The 23,298-nt window shown below is 41.5% G+C and overlaps 1 protein-coding gene across 5 annotated transcripts; it reads right to left on the reverse strand.

Annotated features, from left to right (window-relative positions):
- Window positions 1-571: 571 nt before the first annotated feature.
- sf3b1 (splicing factor 3b, subunit 1) lies at window positions 572-23,009 on the reverse strand. 5 transcript variants are annotated; one of them, XM_062061611.1, is made up of 24 exons: window positions 22,917-23,009; window positions 22,273-22,451; window positions 20,435-20,536; window positions 17,774-17,888; window positions 15,710-15,789; window positions 15,460-15,645; window positions 13,453-13,915; window positions 13,256-13,377; window positions 12,977-13,174; window positions 12,794-12,895; window positions 11,856-12,035; window positions 11,687-11,773; window positions 11,173-11,443; window positions 10,941-11,086; window positions 10,557-10,703; window positions 10,184-10,309; window positions 8,116-8,337; window positions 7,855-8,037; window positions 7,666-7,777; window positions 6,268-6,388; window positions 6,051-6,182; window positions 3,877-4,149; window positions 3,584-3,800; window positions 572-1,020 (listed from the first exon to the last, which is right to left on the reverse strand). In XM_062061611.1, exons 1-24 carry the CDS (start codon window positions 22,942-22,944, stop codon window positions 862-864), a joined length of 3,951 nt encoding a protein of 1,316 aa, XP_061917595.1. In that variant the 5' UTR covers window positions 22,945-23,009; the 3' UTR covers window positions 572-861. The 5 variants fall into 5 exon arrangements, 4 of the variants coding, with proteins under 4 accessions (XP_061917595.1, XP_061917596.1, XP_061917598.1 ...); XM_062061612.1 differs by lacking the exons at window positions 17,774-17,888; window positions 20,435-20,536; window positions 22,273-22,451; window positions 22,917-23,009 and adding an exon at window positions 16,141-17,539; XR_009827584.1 differs by lacking the exons at window positions 572-1,020; window positions 3,584-3,800; window positions 3,877-4,149; ... (13 more) ...; window positions 13,256-13,377; window positions 13,453-13,915 and adding an exon at window positions 16,141-16,195 and having other exon boundaries at window positions 15,581-15,645.
- Window positions 23,010-23,298: the final 289 nt, after the last annotated feature.

Consider the following 23,298-nt stretch of genomic DNA (forward strand, 5'->3'; position numbering starts at 1 on the left):
CAACAATAAAATATTTGAAGAATTCCCGGCAAAGTTTCACCATACTTGTCTCGGACTGCTTGCACACACGTTCATCGGAGCAAATGTCCCACAAACTGCCAAAGCAAAAAGGCTCGCCTTCTTTATCTTTTATGCGTAATACTCCCGTGCAGAAAATGTTGACTTTGCCTGCACAAAATCCTTGAAATTGCCACAAATGCGGCAGGACTAAGACCTGCTAGAATCGGAGCCATGTTTACTTCCATAGACACTGCAGCACGTGTGATATCACTTTTCTTTTGTCATGTAAACGACTACATTCAAAAAGATCTATCCTGCAGTGTGAACTCTGCCCATGACTTTAGCTGTTTGATCATTACTGCCACAAGTGGTGGAAAAGTGTACTACAACTGATTACCGCTGCGACCCTCCCAACAGTAGGCCCTGGCCCTATGGTCAAAAACCCTGCTGTAAAAGGACCACCCAAAGAGCCCTCATGCTCGTCTTCCTTCACGTTTGTATGTCTGAGCAGCTGGAAGCGGGATTCGTTGACGATTGCGTGTAATAAGTTTGTGAAGCATGTGAAAGCAACTGTACACAAACCTTTTATTCGGTTAAATAAAAACAACAACCTAATAAGAGCTGTGAAATGAGGGAACATCCAATCAAAATGGATACACGGGGAAATATGCAAATATTTAAAACAATTCCAACTGGTTTCTGGCATTGAGGAGGAAGTAAAGAGGAGATGTGTTGATTAAGTACAGACTCTAGATTGTTCTTTTAGTGGGACTGCACCTACTTTTACTGCTCACTGTGGACATCACGCAGCTGCTGGGGGAACGAAACAAAGAACCAAGAAAAAGCGAAGGGAAGGAGTATTTACAAGACATAGTCCAGCTCGTAGCGGACGTACATGTTCTTCTCGTCGTTGTACACTTGAGGGTAGTGAGCGATGAGGGCGTCCTGCGAGCCGATGTAGATGGAGTTGTAGATCTTCCAGTAAACATCTCGCACCTTCCTGGCTGGGTGGAACAGACCCTGGGGACATAATAAAACATTTTTAAACACTACTGAGGGCGATTTTGACTCATAATCCATAAATAGGCTGGATTTACCCCGAATTTCCACTGAATCCGAAATGGTCGCGGATCGGCACACCGCGCCGGCTTACTCTCTACGTCAAGAGTGTCAAACTTGTTTTCATTGAGGGCCACATCGCAGTCATGGCTGCCATCAGAGGGCCGCTTTTAACAGTGAATCATTTACAAATTTGCCTATGCATTTTATTATCAAATATATTTTTTACGTACTCCATAAAAATACAATAAGAAATCTGTATATTTCACATTGAAATTCAGGTCACCATTTTTTTAATGCAAAATCTACAAATTATTTTTAAACATTATATTACAGTAGATAGAAAACTGTACCCACTGTTTATTTACCATTTTAAAATGGTACCACAGTTATTTTACTGTAAAATACTGGCAGGTTAGTTGCCAGAATCTTACTGTAAAATTTAAGGTAGTTTGTTCAACGTAATACTGTAAAAAGAAAAACAGTACCACTGCTACTTTAAATTTTTATATTTTAATTCTCTGTACCGAGGATGTCGGTGTGGCTTGTACAGCCCTTTGAGACACTTGTGATTTAGGGCTATATAAATAAACATTGATTGATTGATTGATTGAATTCTGGTAACTGAGCTGCCAGTTTGTTACCGTAAAATAACTGTGGTACCATTTTTCCATCTACAGTAACAACCGTAGATTTTACAGTAAAAAAAGGCAACGTAGTCGACACCATTTTATAGTAAAAACAGTGGTAACATTTTTCTGAATTTACAGTTTTTAATTGAATATGCTGTAAAAAACATCGTAATTTTAACGTAATATCTATTGTCTTTTTTACAGTGTAGAATTTGATGGATAACTTGCTTTGAAACCATAAGTCAAGCAGATATTGAAGTATTTATTTTATTTTAACAAATAAAAATGTGTAGAAACTATGGTAATATATTTGTTGCAATATTGCACAATATTAACATTTAAAAAGGTATGCAATATCATGCAGTGCATATGAATATTTTTTGGTCAAAATGGAAAGAACAAATACATTTAGTACGAAAATATAAGGTACTTCCTTGATGCGTATTTCCCTACGCGTTCGCGGGCCGTATAAAATGATGTGACGGGCCAGATCTGGCCCCCGGGCCTTGAGTTTGACATCTGTGCTCTACGTTTTTATTCAAGTCAATGTGTCAGTTTCCACCGCCCGCGTAACATCACCGACATGCAGTTTTTGTTCCGCATTCCAGCGCTACATATACACAGCGCTTCTATGCAGCAAATCCGTTCAAATTAGCTAAAATATGCCTGTGTTGGACAGGAAGTTATGCAGAAAAACTAAAGTATACTTTCAAAATAATACAATTGTATTTTACAATTTGAAAGGTCCTAATGGGCGGCAAGTGGCGACGGACATGAAGTCAACTTGTTAAAGGTTGTCGGACTAAATTTCATCTTGTTGACACAAATGGATGAGGACATGCTGATTCTGGAGGTTTAAAATGAAAGAATAATGTACAGGCATATCCCGGGCAGCTAAATGGGGATATAGGAGCCAGCTGACACGGAGACCGGGAAAGTAGAAGACTGGTTGATGTGACACGCTCGCCGCAAAAAATAAAGTGCTTTATCAAGGCAGGACAAAGTAAACGTTTTGTGGTTCACTTTATTACTACTTCCCTTATCGCGTGATTATGCACAGATTTGTGAGATCTTGTAAAAGTCCACGCTATTTCACTGCACGAACGGCAGTGGGGATTGCCGCGGCCGTCTCGTATTGAGTGGAAATCCGGGGTCACAAGCTTCTCATTTATTATTACTTATGTTAGCGTCGGCTTTTCTGTGTATGCAAACGATTCACTATTAGGTAACAATGATTATCATCACAAATGTCCTCTTTGCCATCCCTTGTGGTTCAATTTGAACTCAAAGTCTTGGTTTACTTCTGGTTCTGTAAAATTGTCTCAATAGAGAATAGGTACTGTATTTTTCGGACTATAAGTCGCAGTTTTTTTCATAGTTTGGCCGGGGGTGCGACTTATACTCAGGAGCGACTTATGTGTGAAATTATTAACACATTAGCGTAAAATATCAAATAATATTATTTAGCACATTCACGTAAGAGACTAGACGTATAAGATTTCATGGGATTTAGCGATTGGGAGTGACAGATTGTTTGGTAAACGTATAGCATGTTCTATATGTTATAGTTATTTGAATGACTCTTACCATAATATGTTACGTTAACATACCAGGCACGTTCTCAGTTGGTTATTTATGCCTCATATAACGTACACTTATTCAGCCTGTTGTTCACTATTCTTTATTTTAAATTGCCTTTCAAATGTCTATACTTGGTGTTGGCTTTTATCAAATACATTTCCTCAAAAAATACGACTTATACTGCAGTGCGACTTATATATGTTTTTTCCCTTCTTTATTATGCATTTTCGGCCGGTGCGACTTATACTCCGAAAAATACGGTACTTTTTTTGTTGAGGTCCAGCCCTTTTGAAAGATTGTTGGCGTCTCACCTGTAGGCAGTATTGCAGCATGCGGCACGGCCCGATGGCGACCCTGAGCCCCTCCAGGGCGCCCATGACGGCCTGGATGACGTGCGGCGACGTCTCAAACACGTTGGGCCACACGTAGTTCAGCAGGTGGTTGAGGGAGTCCTCGCAGCCGAAGCCGTAGACGCCGAGGGACATGTGCTGGACCACGGCGCTGGCCGTCTGCCTGTGGACCAGGTCTCTGTGGCACCACACCGCAATACAGGTTAAGCAAAGGTCCCTTTCAAAATGGACGGCTGAAGGGCGGCGCGGCTCACCTGTCCATGAGCGCGTCCTCCAGCAGCGGCGTGACGGCGTAGATGTAGTCCTTGCCCATCTCGCCGATGTACTCAAACAGGAAGGACAGCGACTTGAGCACCCCGTTCTGCACGTTGAGCTCGGGCACACGGTACTCGTTCATGAGCGCCGGCAGGACGGTGAAGGGCGAACACGTCTCTGCCACGATGGCGATGGCCACCGTGGTGCACACGCGGTTCTGCCGCTCCTGCACCTTCAGGTTGTTGAGCAGCGTGGCTAAGACATCGTGGGGGCTGGAAAAGACAAGGCGACCATTATTAACCTTTATTGTCCTATTCACCGGTGGCATATGAAAGGCAGAACCTTTAAATGTTGGGAATTTCAAACCCGTAGCGCGCACCTCTGCATCCGTTGGCCACTTGGTGGCAGTGTTGTGTTCCCCCCTCCCTATGCAACCAGATCAGCGCTATGTGCAGCTTTTTTTCAACCGACTTAAAAACATTTTTTTTGACAAAACTGACAAAATCAAAAAGGGCATTCTTTACCTCTGGTTTTACTTGACTTATTTACACCATTTAAAGCATACAGAGAGCCATTTGAGCCCATTTCCCCCAATATAAAACCCTCCTAGAGCCGCAAATTCTGTTCGATTCCTAAAATGAAGATAACACCACTTATAGTTGTTACACTTGTGCTTTATGAAATCAAACACTTGACAAAAAAACGACTCACATTTTATTTCTCGGTATAACGAAGCAAATCACCAAAGTATTTTGAACATTAAAAAAAATACACTGTTCCCTACCTTATTAATGAATTTTTTAAAAATTTACTTGCTCCAATATTATGACGGCAAACAACTGCGGCATTTTTAATTTGACTAAAAAGGGGAAACAACAACCTCTTCATCAATGAAGCCTTAATAAATAAAATGTTTCTCTTTTTTGATCCGTCCATTGCTAGCTTGCCGGTTGACCGCTAAAAACAATACAATTGCTTGGTAGCATAGGGGCTGTGACGTACATTGCGATCGACAATATATTAAAATGTTTTATTTTCATATGACAAGATCCCAGAACTCTCCAAAATAACTGTTAAATTAAAATAAACCAACTAAATAAAATTGAATAAATTAAGTAGCCATTATTTGTTGACATTTTGTTCAAAGCCAAAGGGAGCCACGGCGGAGGCATGAAAGAGCCGCATGAGGCTCCAGAGCTGCGAGTTGCAGACCCCTGATTTAAAGACTTTTTAAAAAAAAGTTTTAAAACCGCACTTCTGAGTTTAACCTGAGCGTCTGTGTTTCTTCGTCATCAATAAGTGGCTCCGCGATGACTGACTGTCTAAGCACTTGAAGCAACAAATATTTTTAAGCGTTTTGCACAGAAAGCACATTTGGGACAATTATGTCAATGAGGATGACTATCCAAAATTCCAGCCATAAAAAGATGAGGAAAATTTTACCCTTTTGCTGTTTTTTTTTTTACATTTTAAGAGCTAGGGGTGTCTTGAATCGATAGTGATATCGGTCCAATATCAGCAAAAAAACAAGCATCAGATGATATTAGCTTGCAGCCAGTTAAAATATAAATGTAAGCACACAAGGTGGATATTTTCTTCTATTTCAGTCAAGTCATTTACAAAACGTAAACAATGTACGCTGTTGGCTACTAGGAGCTTGCAGCTAAACAACAGCTAAACACACCTAGACATGATAATTGAACACTACACATACACATACAAAGTCTTCTAGGCAAAAGTGTATCAAAGTATCCAGTAACAAACGTGTCCGCATCTATCAACTTACTGCATAGAGTGATTTCATACCAACCATTGTTCTCAGAGTAATTTCACCTGATCAAGTATTTTAGACGTGCTGATATTATATTGTATTAATATCGGTATTGGCCAATACTGAAGGCTCCAATTTCTGTATCATATAGGAAGAAAAAAGTTGTATCGGGACACCCCTACTAAGAGCCATTTTCTCTCCCTTATTTTCAAGTGTGACAACACACATATTTCAGTTTCCTCAACACACTCATGGCACTTGCGGCTTTTATCCGGTTTCTATGATCGGCTGGAAGTCATTACACTGTCATAATTTGTGTGAGTTTTTTTAAACTAATACTATATATTTTATAAAAAAAATTTAGACTAATATTTACAAAGTGAAAGGCAATGACAAACTCACCCAATAGCCTTAGCAATGTAACCAAACGTGTTGACAGTTGCTCTGCGAATGGCTTTTTTGTGGGCCTTGAGAAGCTCCAGCAGTTCAAAACAAATCCTCATCCATTCCCGGGCCGACACGTACTCCGCACCTCTGGAATAGTCATAGGAGAAAAAAAGGGTTTGATGATCAAGTGCGCCCAAACACAGAATCAAAGGAATCTTTCCAGGTTGCTGACCTGTCTGCTATCCTGCCCACCAAGTCGATGCAGTTCTCCTGCACTTTCTCGTGTCTGTTCTTCAAGATGGGGGTCAAACGAGGAAGCAGGTCTTTGATGGGCGGGGTCATCTTGTGCATACCTGGGGGCAGGAGGGAAAGGTTTACAAAAATCAATGGAGGCAACATTTTTGTAGGGGTGTCAAAAGAAAACTTTTTTTTCTGAATGGAGATTCTTATTTGTAACGATTCTTAATGAATTAAAATAACAAAAATCGATAAGAAAATATTTGTTTAAATTTTGCCCTCTGTGTCAAAGTCAAGGCCCGCGGGCCAGATCCGGCCCACAAGTGAAAGGTCTATGTCCTCCGGGATGATATTTGATTAGTATTAGAACCGGCCCGTAGGCCACAGCCGCCCACTGCTGTTTTGCACGCACCAATACTCCATTCAGTGTTGGCGCTAGGAATTTTCAAAATGGGATCCCAGGGACCCCATCAAGTCCAAAAAATGGGGCCCCAAAGTAAATGTTTGGGGTCCCGCTTTTTTGTAACCATTTTGAAAACAAATTATAAATGTATGCATTCTCCTGTTATATCTCACATTCTGTATTGTGTTTTGGAAAAAGGTTGTCATAAACATTAATTCATAAAAAATACAAAACATTTTTTTTTATGCATTTGTAAACTTATTCAGTTATAAACATTCATTAATTTTCTTCTTTCCTTCATGCTGCCGGTATTTTTTTCTATATTTTTATTGTAATATTTTCAAAATGTGTTCTATTTTTGGCCAAAGAAAACAATCTGAAGTTGTCATTATTTTTTAGTTTTAATAATAATAATAATGGATTAGATTTATATAGCGCTTTTCTAGACACTCAAAGCGCTTCACAGAGAAGTGAGAACCCATCATTCATTCACCCCTGGTGGTGGTAAGCTACTTTCGTAGCCACAGCTGCCCTGGGGTAGACTGACGGAAGCGTGGCTGCCAGTTTGCGCCTACGGCCCCTCCGGCCACCCCCTTTCATTCATCATTCATTCACCAGTGTGAGCGGCACTGGGGGCAAGGGTAAGGTGTCCTGACCAAGGACACAACGGCTGCGATTTGGATGTCATTTTAGCCCATGCGGCTCCTGAGCTAAAATTAGTTTGACACCCCTGTCCCAAAATATGTCCTGTCCAGCCACTTAATTAAATATTTGGGTATAATTTTATTGAACACATTTTTAAAGTAATATAGAAATATATCAGAGCTGTCTATTTTATGGAGGAATATAGTTAGTCATAGAACTGGCACCCAATGTTATTAAATTTGAATCGAGAATCGATTCAGAATCAAATCAATACTCCCAAGAATTGAATTGAATCGTATGGTGCCCAAAGATTCACAGCCCTACTATTTTGTGACGGTGACTTACCGATGACATTGACGATGGCCTTCAGTGCACCCAGGATGCTACCCAGCACTTCAGGGTACTCTTCTCCCAGGTACTCGTAAAGCACCACACCCAAGTGACCCATCAGTTTCTCCTGCAGAGGCACACAAAAAAAGAGACGCTACAACGACGGACCGTTTGGAAGTAGGAGTGCATGCGGGCGATGCGTACCTCCTGACACGTCTTCATGACCACGGCGGTGCGAGAGATCAGGTCGGCGGCCTGTTGACGCACTTTGGCCGACTTGTTGTTGAGACGCCACAGCACCGTACCGCAGATCTGAGGCAGGTAGGGCTTGACGCGCTTGCCAAGTGCGTTGACTACCGTGCCGAAACCGTTGAGCATCACGGAATCCTGCACAGGGAAAAAAAAGCGGATTTGGTAAGTTCACGCTTAATATGGCGGTATATGCATGGCCGTCGTCTCGTTCACCTCTGTCGTCTGTTCCTGGAAGGCGTACAGGATGCCGTCAATCAGCTGCTCCTCCAGCTTGTGGTCGATGTCAGCCGCTCCCAGGTTGCCCATGATTTTCTCGATGGTCTCCATCACCATCTTACGGTACTGCTCCGCCTCGTCTTTCAGGTCGTCGACGATGCGAGAAATTATTTCAGCTGCTCCCACCTTGTTGGCCAGCTCCACGGTGGTGTCCACCAACTGTTGAAAGCATTCCCATGTTAGGGTTCCACTGCTAGCAATGGTCAAATGTCTTCCTAGCTAGAACATCCTAGAGAGAAAGATGCTAGATAGAAGGTCCTAGCACAAATGTGGGTATGGATCCAATACCAAGTACTTCCAGGGGCAGTATTGGTCATACCAATTCTGATACTTCAAATTGTCAATATCATTAAATTATTCAATTTTTGATCGCAATTATAATCAGAGAAAAATACAAGATGGCAGTGTAACAATATCAATTAAATATAAAAACGATGTCCTACTAATGGCTCTGATCTAAATTGTCATTTTGCCCTTAAAGTCCTGTGCTCAGGAACTCTTTCTGAGTTTGCAAAAAAAAAACTAAACAGCAAAATTATATTTTGATGAAAAAAATGTATCTAACTACTGTAATATTGCCCATATAATGATACTATACTTGATGTTGTTACTGTTAATATTTGTATCGATTAGCCCACCTTTGTTTACATTCAAGAGCTCTAGCATTTAGCGGTTAGCATATCCTCTTATAGTGTATTGTGTAGTTTAGCCATTCCTTTGTCCTCCAGGGATAATACTTGTAAAAACAGTTTATTTGCAGCCATGAAGGCAATGATTGCCAACTTAGAAGTGGCTTTGCACTATGGAAGGAAGTTAGCCACTAGTGGGAAAACGCTACAGTGCGTTGAGGGCACATTTGTTCCCATGTCCCTGTCAAATTAGAATGTGTCATGACTCATGAACATCCATTATCAAGAGACATCCATGATATTAAAAGCGCTTTCGTCAGCCAAATGTATATCATTTGTATTGCGCAACGCTAACCACTATATTGATGGACAGATGCAATTCTGTGCACTACCAAGACTGCTAAGGCATGTTGTGTTTTAATAAAGCAGTTATGAATCCAACTACTGTACACAGTTGGAATGAGAAGCTACACACACACCATCCCATTATAATGTGCTTACAGGCATGTGAGCACCAATTGAGGAAAAAAAGAGGATCATTTTTATTGACATGAAAAGCTGCCACCCAAGCCCCAAAAGAACATTTTGAAAAACAAGACTTAATTTCCTGAGATTGGGTGCCTTTCTACACAGTTTTTTACCTTTAGATTTATTCTCTCCAACCTTTGGCTGTCTTTTTGACACTTACATGTCCCATGTAATGTACCACAATTGTTTTTGTTTTTTAAAGTAGAACATTTACTATTATTATTAATGAAAATGTAAAGTAAAATTATATAACATGTATGCAAAGAACTCAAAAAACGTTTCCTATTTGGCAACTCCTGTAGCTACGCCCCCTAAGCTACGTCCTGTATTGTATTGGGACCTTTGTTTACATCCGTCCTGTCAAAAATATACCTTTTCCCTGGGATACTAATAAACTCTCTTGAACTACAACTGGTTTTGAACTAACAGTGTTCGGATTGTAATCATCCAAGTAGAAAGCATTTAATGTTGTGGCTCGTAGAACTAGCGAGCTTGTTTTGGCGCCCCTGATCGTCTCCCTGTCCTGCAACTCAGTGTGGCATTTAGGCAAGAGGATTAGCGAGTACCTGCGACTGAGGCGAGCGTTCAACAAATTTTGTTTAAATCTTTTTTAAAAAAAATATTTTATTTAAAAAAACACAGAAGTGATATTTTGACGCAAAAAATACATTTTTGAAATGCGTGTTTTCGCAGACATTTCACATGCCTGTTTGTGAGGGAGGGCAAAAACACCAAACCTAAATAACAATAACAAGGACTTTATCTTTCTATGGTGGTCAAAAATAAACAAATAAATGTATGAGAGTATTTGTTTTGAGAACTTTTTCGTGGTTTGTGCGAGTGCTGACCTGTCTATAGTTGCGTCTGTCCAGGGCCATCCTGTGCTGCCAGAAGTGCTTGAAGAAGGGTGGCAGGATCTCTGTCTTGATGTAGTTAGCTTCCACACCATCAGTTCCACAGCACTGCTTCACCACCTGTGAGACAAGGCAGAAGGTGTTGGTCAAATGGTGGGGGTAGGGTGGTGATGGGAGGTACTATGCAGATTTTGTGTGTCTCCAACAAGTGCAGGTTGAGAACAGAGAAGAAAAGTGTCAGCTCTGCTAGCTCTCGTGTTGGAAGTTTATCTAGCGGCATACAAGCCCTGATGCCACCACTTAGAGGTAGAACAGGCGAGAATTAGCCGCGGTGGTGGTCTTCAATGTTGGTGGGACCCTCCCCTACCTTGAGCACAATCTTCTTCATCTCCTCATCGGGGGACTGGAACTCTCTGATGAGGATCAGCATCACTTCCCTGGTGTAGTAGTTGGCGTACTCGGCATCCATCAGTGGGATGAGGTAACCGATAGCTTTGAGGAAGGCGGCCAAACCCTGTAGTCAAGAAAACGCAAACTCTTCATACAACTTCTGCGATGGTTAAACTGTTTTGTGATGTGTGTTGTCTGAAGCTGCCAGCAGAGTATTGGTGGCCATTTTTAATGACCTCTACTGACAGCAGCAGCCCCAACGAGGAGACACTCTAGCAAGCAAATATTCACACTGCAGCCACATGGAGGCTTCGTGCTGGATGGTGATCTTGCATGTTTTTACTTTTAGAACTATGCTCACCTTTCCTCTGTGCTGTCTGATACCCTTCCAGAGAGGCTTGAGCACAGAGTCGAAGGATTCGATACCGTACGGTGTGGCGGCTTCAGCCAGAGCGGCGATGGCCAGGGCACTGATGGTCCTCACCTTCTGCTGCTCATCCACCAGACCTGCAGCACGGAAACCAAAGCACTTGTCAGAGTTGGCACATAACAGCGAGAGCAGCGCGATGGTGACAATCTTGCACGTGACCGACCGTGCTCGATGATCTCCACCAAGCTGCGGAGGTGAGGAAGGATGGCGCAGCCCATGAGAATGGCGATCTGCTGCACGATTTTAATGCCCGTGTGCCGGGCCTGCCAGGACTTCTTGCTCTTGCAGACGGCTTTGAGGAAGGGCAGCAGGGAGGGAATGCCCAGGGCGGACGCGACCACAGCAAAGGCTCTGGCGGTTGTGTTCCTGACGTACTCGTCCATGTTGTCGATGTCGGGTCGCATGGTGGAGATCATCGTTGCCAAGCCGGCAGCCTGGGAAGAGAGGAATGTTGGTTATGTGGGCGTGTTTGCATAATAGTTACTCATTGATCTGTGTGTAAAAACATGACTGTCACCAGGTTTGGGGTGAAAACAGACAAAACGTTGTCAAGCCTGCCTACTCTCGTCCTGGTGTTAATCTAGCCAACGACTCGGCTTGTTCTGACCACAGACTGGTCGAACAGGCTGCAATGGGTCGCAGGCAGAAAAAAAACCCTGAAGCATGCTTCAAAGTACCTTGGCCAAGTTGGAAATGATCTCTCTGCCTTCTACTCGGGCGTAGTAGTCCTCGTCAATCAGCAGGGGCTCGATCACCACCAGGATCTAAACACAAAACGGGTAGTTGATCACTTTTGCAAGTCCAATCGAAGGATTAAAAAAGCTGTAGAAGGGAAGTGGGGGTTACCTTGTGTACATAGGGTCGAACCAGGTCATCCAGTTTGTAGAGAATGCGGTCGATAACTTTAACCAGCAGATGGCGCTCTTGGTCCTCGAGGGTGGGGGACATGAGCAGTGGGAGGATCTGGTTGAAAAGTGGTCCTGCCCCAAACTCGCGAGCCTTGTCTGTGATTTGACGCAGGGCCGCCTACAAACATGAATGACAGCAGTTTACACCACAAGGCAACAACATTTTCTCAACAGGATGTTTTGTCTGCTATATCCAGCAGAAGAACTGAGACGGCCCACAATGGGAGCAGCAGTTTGGATTAGCAAGAATCATTCACAGTACAGGCGGAGTGCTGGGTGTTGACCTTGCACATATACACTTTCTACGTCATCCAGAAAAATACATGCCCACTAGAAGACATATTTTATCCATAGGAGTATGAGGAAAAAATATGTTTGTGTAGGGTTGCCGACAATAAGAATTTTTAATACCATCGTTATATTACAATGCATAATAAATGTCGATGACACATTCGAGCTGTGTCTGAAAAATTGACAATTGAAAAGTAACCAGATATTAACAATAAAATACCAACTAGATAGTAATAGTTCTGACAAAATGATAAAATTAGAACTGGTGCAATATGCATACAATTTCAGACATCAGTATCCAAATTAATAACCGTTGTAAACTATTTAAAAAATTATTCTATTAGCATATACTGTATATGCCAAATAATATATTGTGATATGTATTGTTAGTGCAGGAGTCTGCAAAACATATCCAGATATAGATTTGAGGTCATATCGCCCATTCCAACTGTTGGGTACAATACTGCAGCATCCAGAGCTAAGCTTCTAGCATCTAAGGTAAGTAAAATTAGCACGTGTGTTTTGTCTAGTCATTATGTCCTCATATGGTACAAAACGTGGGGATGCACAAAGCACGGTACCAACCTTTCTCATGGGCGGGGTTCCATTTTTAATTTTCAACAGCAGCTTCATGATCTTCCTTTCCTTCTGTTCTTCAGGACTCAAAGTGGATTCATCCACTTCAACCTGAGACAAACACACATTCAGACATGTTCAGTAAAGGCAGTTGGCTGATTTTTTTTTAGGTTACGCGGCTTTGATGCTGACCAGCAGTTTGTCAAAATACTGGATGTCGTCGGGTTTGAGGAAGGGGAGGTTCCCAGAGGGTTGGTCGTTCATCTGCTTGGTGGTGCGGTCCTCTATTTGCATGTGGAAGCCCGTCATGCCGCCGATGGGGGTGGGGGTGGCGGCTAGCTTGCGGGCCGGTGTGCGTATGGGTACGTAGCCAGCTGGTGGAGGCAAGACCTGCACAGAGCGAGCAGATGAAACAGGATCGTAAAAGACTTGGAAAACTTAACGGGGAAGAAGATGGAATGCTGTGCTGACCTTGTATCCTTCGGGAAACATGGCATCAAGCTCATCATCTGTGAGGGGCCGGTTTCTCTCGTCGATCTCCCGCTCCCACCTCCAGGCCTGCAGCTGCTCTGGAGTCATGTTCATCAGGTGACCTGGACACAACATTGTGATGTGGCTTGTTTATCACAGAGGGCGGATTAGGACAATAGACAGTAAGGTGTTCCTACCTGGTGTTGGGGTGGCCATGTTCATAGCAGGCGTTCCTATCGGGGTCTTTCCAGGGGTCAGCAGTGGAGTCGAGGAGCCCATCTGACTAGCTGGGGTTTCATCCCAACGGGATTTCCTCTTGCTGGCCCCCGGTGTAGGGGTCTCCCCTACGGACTCGTCCCCCCTGTCTGTGCGTGGTGTTTCGGCCCAGCCACTCCCATGTCCGGGGGTCTCCCTCTCTGTCTTTGGAGTTTCGTCCCAGCGGTTCTTGCGGACGCTTCCCGTGGCTCCTCCGTGGCCGGGTGTGGCATGGCCGGGGGTGTCCCTTCCGGGAGTGGCGGCGCCGGCCGGTGTGTGGCTTGGGGTGGGGTCCCACATGCGGGTGCTGGGGGTGGCGCCGGGGGTCTCGCTGCCTTTTGGTCGGCCGGGTGTTTCGTCCCAATGGCTGTCGGATGGTGTGTGTGCGGGAGTGTGTCCTGGGGTCTGGAGGATTCACAAAATATCAATACAACAATCCATTTATAACTCACTAGTGTGTGATTCTCCTAAATTACATTAATATACGGTAATACCTCGATTTACGAACCACTCACTGTACAAACTTGCAAATCACAGACCACATTAAAAAGTGCCTTGATGTACATGTAATAAGCACACTACTTACAGTATAAACACTTTTTGGGGCCCAAAATAACTACTTTCTAGTTAGACAACATACCATAGGTAGCCTATACAGTACTGCCATCTAATGTCTTGGAAATACAACTGCGTTGCAAATAAGACTCAAATGTAATAAGAAAACAAGATATAACATTTGGACAGCACAGTTATCATAATCAGCACATTTTTAAATGTAACAATATTTTTTTATTATCCAACAATTAATACACACTTAAGCACAGAAAATTGATACGGTTGAGTTCTGGTCTCGATTCCCAGGTACCTGCAATTGGTAACGTATCAAAGTGTACAAACGTTAACTAAAATAGGGACTTTTGTTGAGGCTGGAACTAGGGCTGGGCTGATAAAACACTATCAATATATATCACAATAGACATTTAATCATATCAAAATAAAACGTGCTCGTTAAAACGTTTGATAAGTATATATAATTTTGGTCCGAAAAAAACGGAAAGAATAAAGCTTGGTTGGCTGCATGAACAAAGACACTCGCAGCCTGGTAAGCTCGCCAAACAGAAGTGGTCGTGAAATGAAAGGGACAACCAATCGCGTAACAGTATCAACCATCACTTTTGGTTGCACCATATTGCTGTCAATTTTGGGGATTTTTTTCCAAACGGACCGTTGTCCTTCCCAGCGCTCATCTTTTCATATCAATACACGTCCGTTCCCTATTCGGATGTACGGAAACAGCTAGGAACTAAAGTGCAGGACTGTAGATCTTAAAATAAATAACATAACAAATGTGCTATATTTAAAGATAATAATTTGGTCCTGTAATATTTTAATAATTACTGCAGAACATTACTTTGTGGCACTAAACCTGCAAATACTTGTTCTTCTCAGGTTTCTCTAAGTTTACATTTTCCCATTTTGCACTATTGTGTTACACTTTTAGGCATTTCTTACATATTACTTTTTTTTTTTTTTTTTTAACAACCTTGAGGTTATTGTTAAGTGTTTATTGTAAGTTTAGAATGTATTTATATTGACTGATTGTGTTCCATGCTTGTATTGATATTTAATTTACTTTCTGCATTGATAGCTGAGGGGATTATAATTAGAGAAAGGATACATATGCAGAATTTTTTTTTTTATATCCTGGTCCACATTTCCATAGGTCATAAAAAATATAAATAATTATTGATATGGACCAATATAAAAAAACTTATATTGTGATACAGTTTTCAGCCATATCGCCCAGCCCTAACTGGAACCCATTATTCATGCTTTGTTTCTTGTGTAAAAATTTACCTCAGTATACCAATTAACAACAAATAAAGTTGGCAAATTGAGGTTCCACTGTAATGCTTATGTGGTGGGTTAATTCAAGAAAGAAAAAATACCTCAGCCCCGACATCAGCCTGGTCCCAGCTGGACATCTTTTTGGGGGTGGAATTGGAGGGTGTTTGGTCAGCTGTCTGGTCCCAGCGACGCTTGCGTTTAGCGGCAGCTTGGCTGGCGGCCAACCCGTTGACAGCTTTCAGGTCGCCTGACTTGGCCTTCTCTACCATCTGCAGCCGGATCTCTCTCTGCGGGCATTAAAGACACCAGTCAGCCAACACGCTACAAAGCAAACAGGGTTCGTCCTCTCACCTCCTCCTTGGACAGGTTCTGCTCCCTCATGACGTCCATGTACGACCTGACCTGGAGCTTGGGGTCCGGCGTTTTGCCTCCTGCGCGAAAGAGCACCAAGAAGGACAGAGGACAGTCATCAGTGCACGTTGTCGGGGAACACTTTGCTCTTCACACCAAGCACAAACACAGCCAGCTAACCCTTACTTTCTTTTTACAAATTATGTTGCTGTGTCTTAAAAAAAACTGCTGATTCACACACAAAAAACATTACATTGAAATCTACATATTTCTTCTTCTCTTACATAGACATAGCATCATAAAGACATAAACAAGCAGATACATGGAGAGAAGAGCTTAGGTTTGTGGTGCTGTTTTGTTTTAAGTGGATATAGATGTTATAGCCATCACTGATGCAGGGGGTCCTGGGCTGTGCTCTTCAGAATACGTACACTTTCAGTGCCAAGGGTCCATCTGCAGTCAGACTTCAACCGGCAGAAAAGCAGCCTAGAAAATTGCTCTTTACCATTAGTAACACTTTGGAAAAGGGTTTGAACTTACACACAACAGTATACCACCTGTGTTGCATTGATATATATGGCACTCAAAAAAATTGCAAAAAATAAGAAAATATCTTCTCGGGGGACAACCCACAAAAAATTATGCAACTAAAGGTTGATCTGGAAGTAAGGCTGTTGTTTCCAAGCCAAATATTACAGAAAAATAAATAAATTAAAGGGTCTTTTCTTGGGAATCAAGTGTACGTCTAGCTGAGCAGATTCCCTTCAGAGTAACTAGCATGTGGACCCTCACAAAAAAAAATATGCACTGTGTCCCCCATAACCTACACAGGATGAGTTGCTGCGCCCTTAACAGAGTGCAGTACAGGACTGGCAAAGCAGTACTGCTGTAGGAGAGAAATTAAGGACAGTTAGTATGGGCGTGTGGTATGGCGGCACACAATGTTCTTGATCACATATTTCTATTTTACAGAGCCTTTGTAAAATAAAAATATTGATATATTTCTGTGACAACAAAAGTACACACCGCTGTCGCTACATGCAGCCTACAAATTAGCCACTTGGCGTTATTTTTGTTGGGATAACTAGCTTCCTCTCATCAATAATATCAGTGTCCGTTGCTAATAGGGATGGGCAGAACAATTGTTGATTGAGTTATCTAGTAAATGGAGATACATTTGAAATGTAAGTGCACTGTTTGGGTACCACCGGCAGAATCGCTGTCTGAATAATTATGTGAAGTTTAGCTGCATGTACGCATGAAAATAGATGTTTGGAACATTTGGGTACAAATTCTCCCAATCTTTCATTGCGACACAATTGTTGGAAAATTTACATTAGCTTGTTGGAGTTTACCAGGCTATTAAAAATAGCATAATTACTAATACAAGCGGGCAAAGTTAGCAGATTTAGTCAAATGCCCATCTGTCGTTGCTCGTGCCCTATGCTTGTTATATGTTGCGTAACGTTAAGATTAAAATATTGTGCTATGCCGACGTTAAAATTAAAATATTGAGCTATGCCGAGTCTTCTGGGTAGTACAGCTATCAAGAAGACCTAGGAGCTGGGAGAGTCTATAGTCTTTCATTTGAACTTGGACTAGCTACCTAATATTGACTTGTCGGGCGTGTATACATCATAGCGCTGCACAATTTAGCCTTACGGTCACGTGGGATTGTTAACCCTTCGACTCACACACGCAACCCATCTGCGACCCACGTCTCGTTAGGGCGAACTACCCGATTCCGACACCTAACCGCCTCTCCTACTCAAAAGCATGGTAATCCTACTAGGAGTTTAGCTTTTTTGCACAATGCAACTCCCCCCCCCCGCCCCCACCAAAACCCTGATGTTTGTGGCAAAGGAAAAACTATCAGACAATAGACAAGGACATAGGATTGACCACAGAAAAGGCATGAAGTCTGGGAGGCATCAAACTGCATTGTGGTCGAAGGGTTGAACAGCTACCATATGTGGTCATACATAGCAAAACCATGAAAAGTGAGGAAATAATACAAAGGGACCGTATAATAACGACAGGAGGGGAGAATACGGCAAAATTTACCATCTGCAAAGGGGTCCAGACGCTCCGGCGAGATGATCATCTGCATGCGTCGACCTTTGTATTCGTCCTCCCGCTCTGCGATCTTCTGTGGCCGATGCTCCGCGAAAGGGTCATACTGCAAAGAAGTGAATACAAAAAATCAATTGTGGTGTATAGAAAAATGTCCAGTATATCCTAATAATTCAGTCGTCTCCAGATTTTGTGGGATTTTTTGCTTCATCGCTAAACAGCATTTTTTTTATTGCGATGGTTTTTTCCCAAAAACTTGCAAAAAATAAACAGTAATAATAACTAAGGTAAAAATGGGGGTGAACTCGCGTGATGTCACAAACTGCAAGTGAAGCAGAGTGACCAACCGATTTGCTTTTTTTAATAATTTTTTATGATCAGCTATTGTACTGCCGTGTGACAAAAAACATTTGGAAACAATTAGGTGTGTAAATAAACATTTACAAAAGCTTTCGTACCGGTTTATATCTAAGGCTAATTGTCTGGTGCGGCCAATATATGTAAACATATTTATTTATTCTAAAATTAAGTGGGTGCAGCTTAAATACTGGTGCACTCTTTAGCCCGAAAAATTCGGTACATTAGGTAAAACTTGGTTAAAAGATTTCAGTGTGTGTAGAAGTATTTTTGAGCACATACTATACTGTGACAATATTTATAACTGCGGTAATTTTGGTCACAATAACCGTAATATGATTTTTTATATCATTACATCCCTACAACAATGTTTTAAATTTGTGGGACTTTTTTTGTGATCATTGAAGCCGAAAAGACGAAAACAACTGGAAAAAAGGTGCTTCAAATGTTGCATTGGTTTGTGGCTTTTTTCCCCAACAACATTGCATCCGTTTGTAACTGACAAAATTTGTCAACAAAGTTTTAAGTTAACGGATTTTTTGCGATTGTTGCAGTTTAAAAAAAAAGTTGTGCGAAAAGCTGCAATGCTTTTCACTTGGCTTTTTGCTTAGCACTGCCTTTTCCCCCTCAACACTGCAAACCTGAACACCAGCCAAATTCCTCAGGCTGAGGAATTTTTTTAAATCAAATGTGGGGGAAAAAATTGTTGCTTTAAAAATATCTACGTATATTCTGTTAAACCAGTAATGCTAACAAACAAGCTATTTGGTTGTGTTTTTGTTATATTTTGGGTTTTAAAAATATATAATTAAGCAAATTGTAAACAGCCTCTTTAAAGGGGAACTGCATTTTTGTGGCCTACCATTCACAATCATTATGTAAACCAAGAACACGTTTTCCTTTTTTTTTTTTTATGCATTCTAAATATGCTAGCAAAAATCACTGTATTCAGCCTGTAAAGCGCTCTAAAAAACATCCAAAAACCTCCATCATCGAATAGATGCTGTAACAGGTACATTCGTGACATGTAATATTTACATATTTCGGTCATTTTAAGCATACGGTGGCGGAATAATTACACAAAGTTCGCTTTTCCCTTCAACAACAACATTACTAATCATGACAGACTTAATGAAAGAGAACAGAGATTACTTTGGGACAAATGATGGCACAGAACCTTCCATTTTGAGACCTAATATAAGGAGGATGAGCTGTAAATTTTAAAAGATGTGTGCTAAACAGATCCAGCTTTAATGAAACACTAAGCATCATGTAGCAGTATTGTTAAGTGCTCAGCAAGATACACAAAATATGAACATAATAAAACGATCACTTACTGTACCTAACCTGCTCCCACTGGGATGTTGACTGATCAGATGTTCATATCTTCCCGTTTAGATTAAGAATCAATTGTAATCCCCAGGAAGGGTTCAAATAAGGTGCCGCAAACAAGTGTGTTTTCATGTTTTTCTCGTAATCTCTGAGTGTAAATTGAACGTCAAAGTTTACAACTTCTCGGTTTATGACCACGCCCTTCTACTCGCCAGGTGAGAGGCACGATTGATCATCTAAAATTAACATTCGACTCAGAGGCGATGCAGCAGCTCACTGGCTCGAATATGACAATATAGCAGCATCAGCTAGTTAGTTACAAAGTACGATATTTTACAACATAGAATGCATAAAAAAAGAAAGACGTGTTCTTGGGCAATGTACTTGCTTTTACATTGAATTATTACTTAATCGTTTTAAATTATGTTTGACCTGCTGTGGTCTGACTGCTGTGGTTCTGTTGTATTGTCTTGTTGTAATTATTATCAGAATCAGAAATACTTTATTAATCCCCGAGGGGAAATTAAAATTTTCAGCACAATCCCATTCAAGATCAGACAAACATTACAGAGAGACAGAACAGGATCGCTGTTTTTTTTTGGTAATAGTTATCAGAATCAGAAATACTTTATTAATCCCCGAGGGGGAATTAAAATTTTCAGCACAATCCTATTCAAGATCAGACAAACATTACAGGGAGACAGAACAGGATCGCTGATTTTTTTAATTTATTTTTTTGTTTGTTGTAATTATTATCAGAAGTTATTGAAACTTTGTGTCGCCCTCTTTGTCAGGTCGCTCTTGAAAAGGGGATTTTAATGTCAATGAGTCTTTACCTGTTAAACAAAATTGATTGATTGATATAGGGATTGTGAATATGTAAATTTAAAAAAAAAAAGACATTTCCCCTTAAACTTGGTGAAATTAACATTTCACCTGCAATGTGCATCTCTAGTGACTTACTTGTTCATCCGACTGAGGGATGGCGTTAAGGATGGCCACCGGAGCATGGTAACCCTGCTTCTTCTGCCCCAGCAAACTTGTCGACGTGTCCTCTTCATCGTCCTAGAGGACATAAAAATGAGAGAAGTCTAGTCACGGTGCGCTAAGAAGCACAACCATGCTTGCTATAAAATGCAGACAAAAAAAGGGCATCGGAAAATGTCAACAACACGGTACAAAGCAGGTATAGCATGAGTAGGGCTGCAACAACTAATCGATTAAATCGATTATAAAAATAGTTGGCGATTATTTTAGTCATCGATTCGTTGGATCTTTGCTATGCGCATGCGCTGAGGCTAAGTTTTTTTTATTTTATTTATAAACTGCAACATTTACAAACAGCTGAGAAACAATAATGAAAATAATAGGGGTGTAACGGTACGTGTATTTGTATCGAACCGTTTCGGTACGGGGGTTTCGTTTCGGTGCTGAGGTGTACCGAACGAGTTTCCACACGGACATAATAAGTAGCGTACTGCACGTTGTGTAAACAATACTCAAAATGCCAGACATTTGAGGCACCCAAAAAACTCCGCCCTAACAGCTCCGCAAAAGAGGACACGTCCGGCGAAAAGCGGACGCGCGGTCAGTAGCCCGTTAGCTGCTAGCATGCTAGCAAAAGAGGACATGTCCGGTGAAACTAGGTCCTGACCATACGTCCTCTTTTCACCGGACATGTCCTCCCCTGCGGGGCCGCCCGGGCAGTGCCCCCCAAACGCCTCAAATGTCCGGCATTTTGAGTTAGGGTTGCGTGTATTTTCAATGTACGTTCAGGGTTAAGAAGGTTAAAAACTAAACAAATTGTGGAGGTGTGCGCAGCAGCATTCGTGAGGGAGGGGGGGAGACAGAGAGAGCGAGAGAGTTGTGATAAACGCGTATGCGTCGTCAGGCTCTGCTTTTTATCGATAGATTTATCAGATTGAATTTTTTATTATCTATAGCAGGGGTGTCAAAAGTGTGCATTTTTGTAAATCTTTCCTTGTTTTATTTGGCAAGTTGAAAGAACATGGCACCAGTATGCTGTTTTTTTTTCCAATAAAATACTGGAAAGGATAGAAATGTAGTTTGTCTCTTTTATCCGATTATTAATCGATTAATCGGAGTAATAATCGACAGATTAACTGATTATCAAATTAATCGTTAGTAGTGATGGGTCCGGCAACACGACGAGCTCATAGAGCAAAACCCTGTGTCTGTGCGCGTACCGCTTTCAGAAAGTCATGTGACTGATCATGAGCTGTTTCAGTCAAGTGACCGATACGTGAACTGTGTCGCACTGACGCCTCCTCTGTGCCCTGTGAGCGGGTATTTTCTACAGCCGGAGAAATAATAACTAAGGAGAAAAATCATCTAAAATTTAATACGTTGGAAAAACTGTTGTTTTTTTTATAAAAGTGTGTAAAAAAAATTAATAAATTAAAATTCCCAGTCCACAAGCATCCTCATTCACAACACGTTCTCTTAGATTTCCATGTTATGATACATGTTCACATTATTTATTGACTGTATCTAAAAAAAGATAACAATACATTTTTATTTAAATGAAGATATGAAATAATCCTGAATGAAATACAATGACTTGGTTTATATTATTGTATATACTAGGTCATAAAATCAGTGTCAGTTAAGTCGGTCCATAGGTTGCCTGTAGGGATTTTTAATGTCCAGCAGATGTCAGTATTTAGTGACACAGTATCAATACAGTTTTGCAATGTGTCGAAACGCTTCATGACGCCTCATCAACCCATCACTAATCGTTAGTTGCAGCCCTAAGCATGAGTAGATAGAAAACATCTTACATCTTCCTGTTCGTTGGCGGCGATGGAGGTGACGTAGCCGGCAAAGCGGCTGTCGCTTCCTCCATATATTTCCTGGTCAAAAAAGCCAGTGGAAACGAGGCCCACTCCTTGCTCTGCTGCGCCTTCTTCCAACAGAGTGGCCTTCATGCCCTGGATCTCCAGGATCTGGGCCTCGATGTCTTCGCAAGACACAAAAAAAAATACGTAGACAAAGAAAGAAATAAATAGTTATGACACAGTATCAAATACAGCGACTCTGACAACAACAATTAGCAATGTAGCCGTAACCACAACGTATTATGGCAATGGCCACGGTGAGAAGTTTAACATCAAATACATTTTCAATATCTGTTCTCATGCTTCACGGATGAATTAAATTAAATAATGTTGATTCATTACGTAAATTATTATGATTTGCATGCCGACGGCGGGTAGCTAACATGCTAACAAGCTAGCAACCAGCGCCATTATCTAATCCTGACCGCGTTGTGGCGCATCCAAGCCCGTTGCTTTTCTCCGAACATTTAACGGTGTATTTACGTACTCCGAACACATAAATGTAGCAGTAACAAACGCATCCAACGATGTGGTCGGGATTCGGCTAACAATACAGCATATTAGGGTGTTTTTTTTAATTAATTTACCTTCGTGTGTTGTGGCGACCTTCGCCATTTTGATGGTGGTTGTTCGCGACTGCAACCGGAAGCTAGTACGGACATAATGCCGGAAATGACGACACCACAATTTAAGCAAAACAGGAAAATAAAAAATAAAACATTGTCTGAGGAACCTTTATATTGAAGATGATCATTTCTGTGATGAAAAATGTTCCAACAAATATATGCGGGCAGTTTGATTGATTGATTGATTGAAACTTTGAGTTGAGTTGAGTTGAGTTTGAGTTTATTTGGAACATGCATGCATACAACATGATACATGACCATTTCCAGTTTCTCTTTTCAACATGTTCGAAAAGGAGTAGGAAGAAGCAGAGCTTATTTAATCCTACCCCTTTTCTTTTACATA

This window comes from Entelurus aequoreus, linkage group LG10 (assembly GCF_033978785.1).
Source record: "Entelurus aequoreus isolate RoL-2023_Sb linkage group LG10, RoL_Eaeq_v1.1, whole genome shotgun sequence".
In the NCBI taxonomy this organism is placed as follows: domain Eukaryota; kingdom Metazoa; phylum Chordata; class Actinopteri; order Syngnathiformes; family Syngnathidae; genus Entelurus; species Entelurus aequoreus.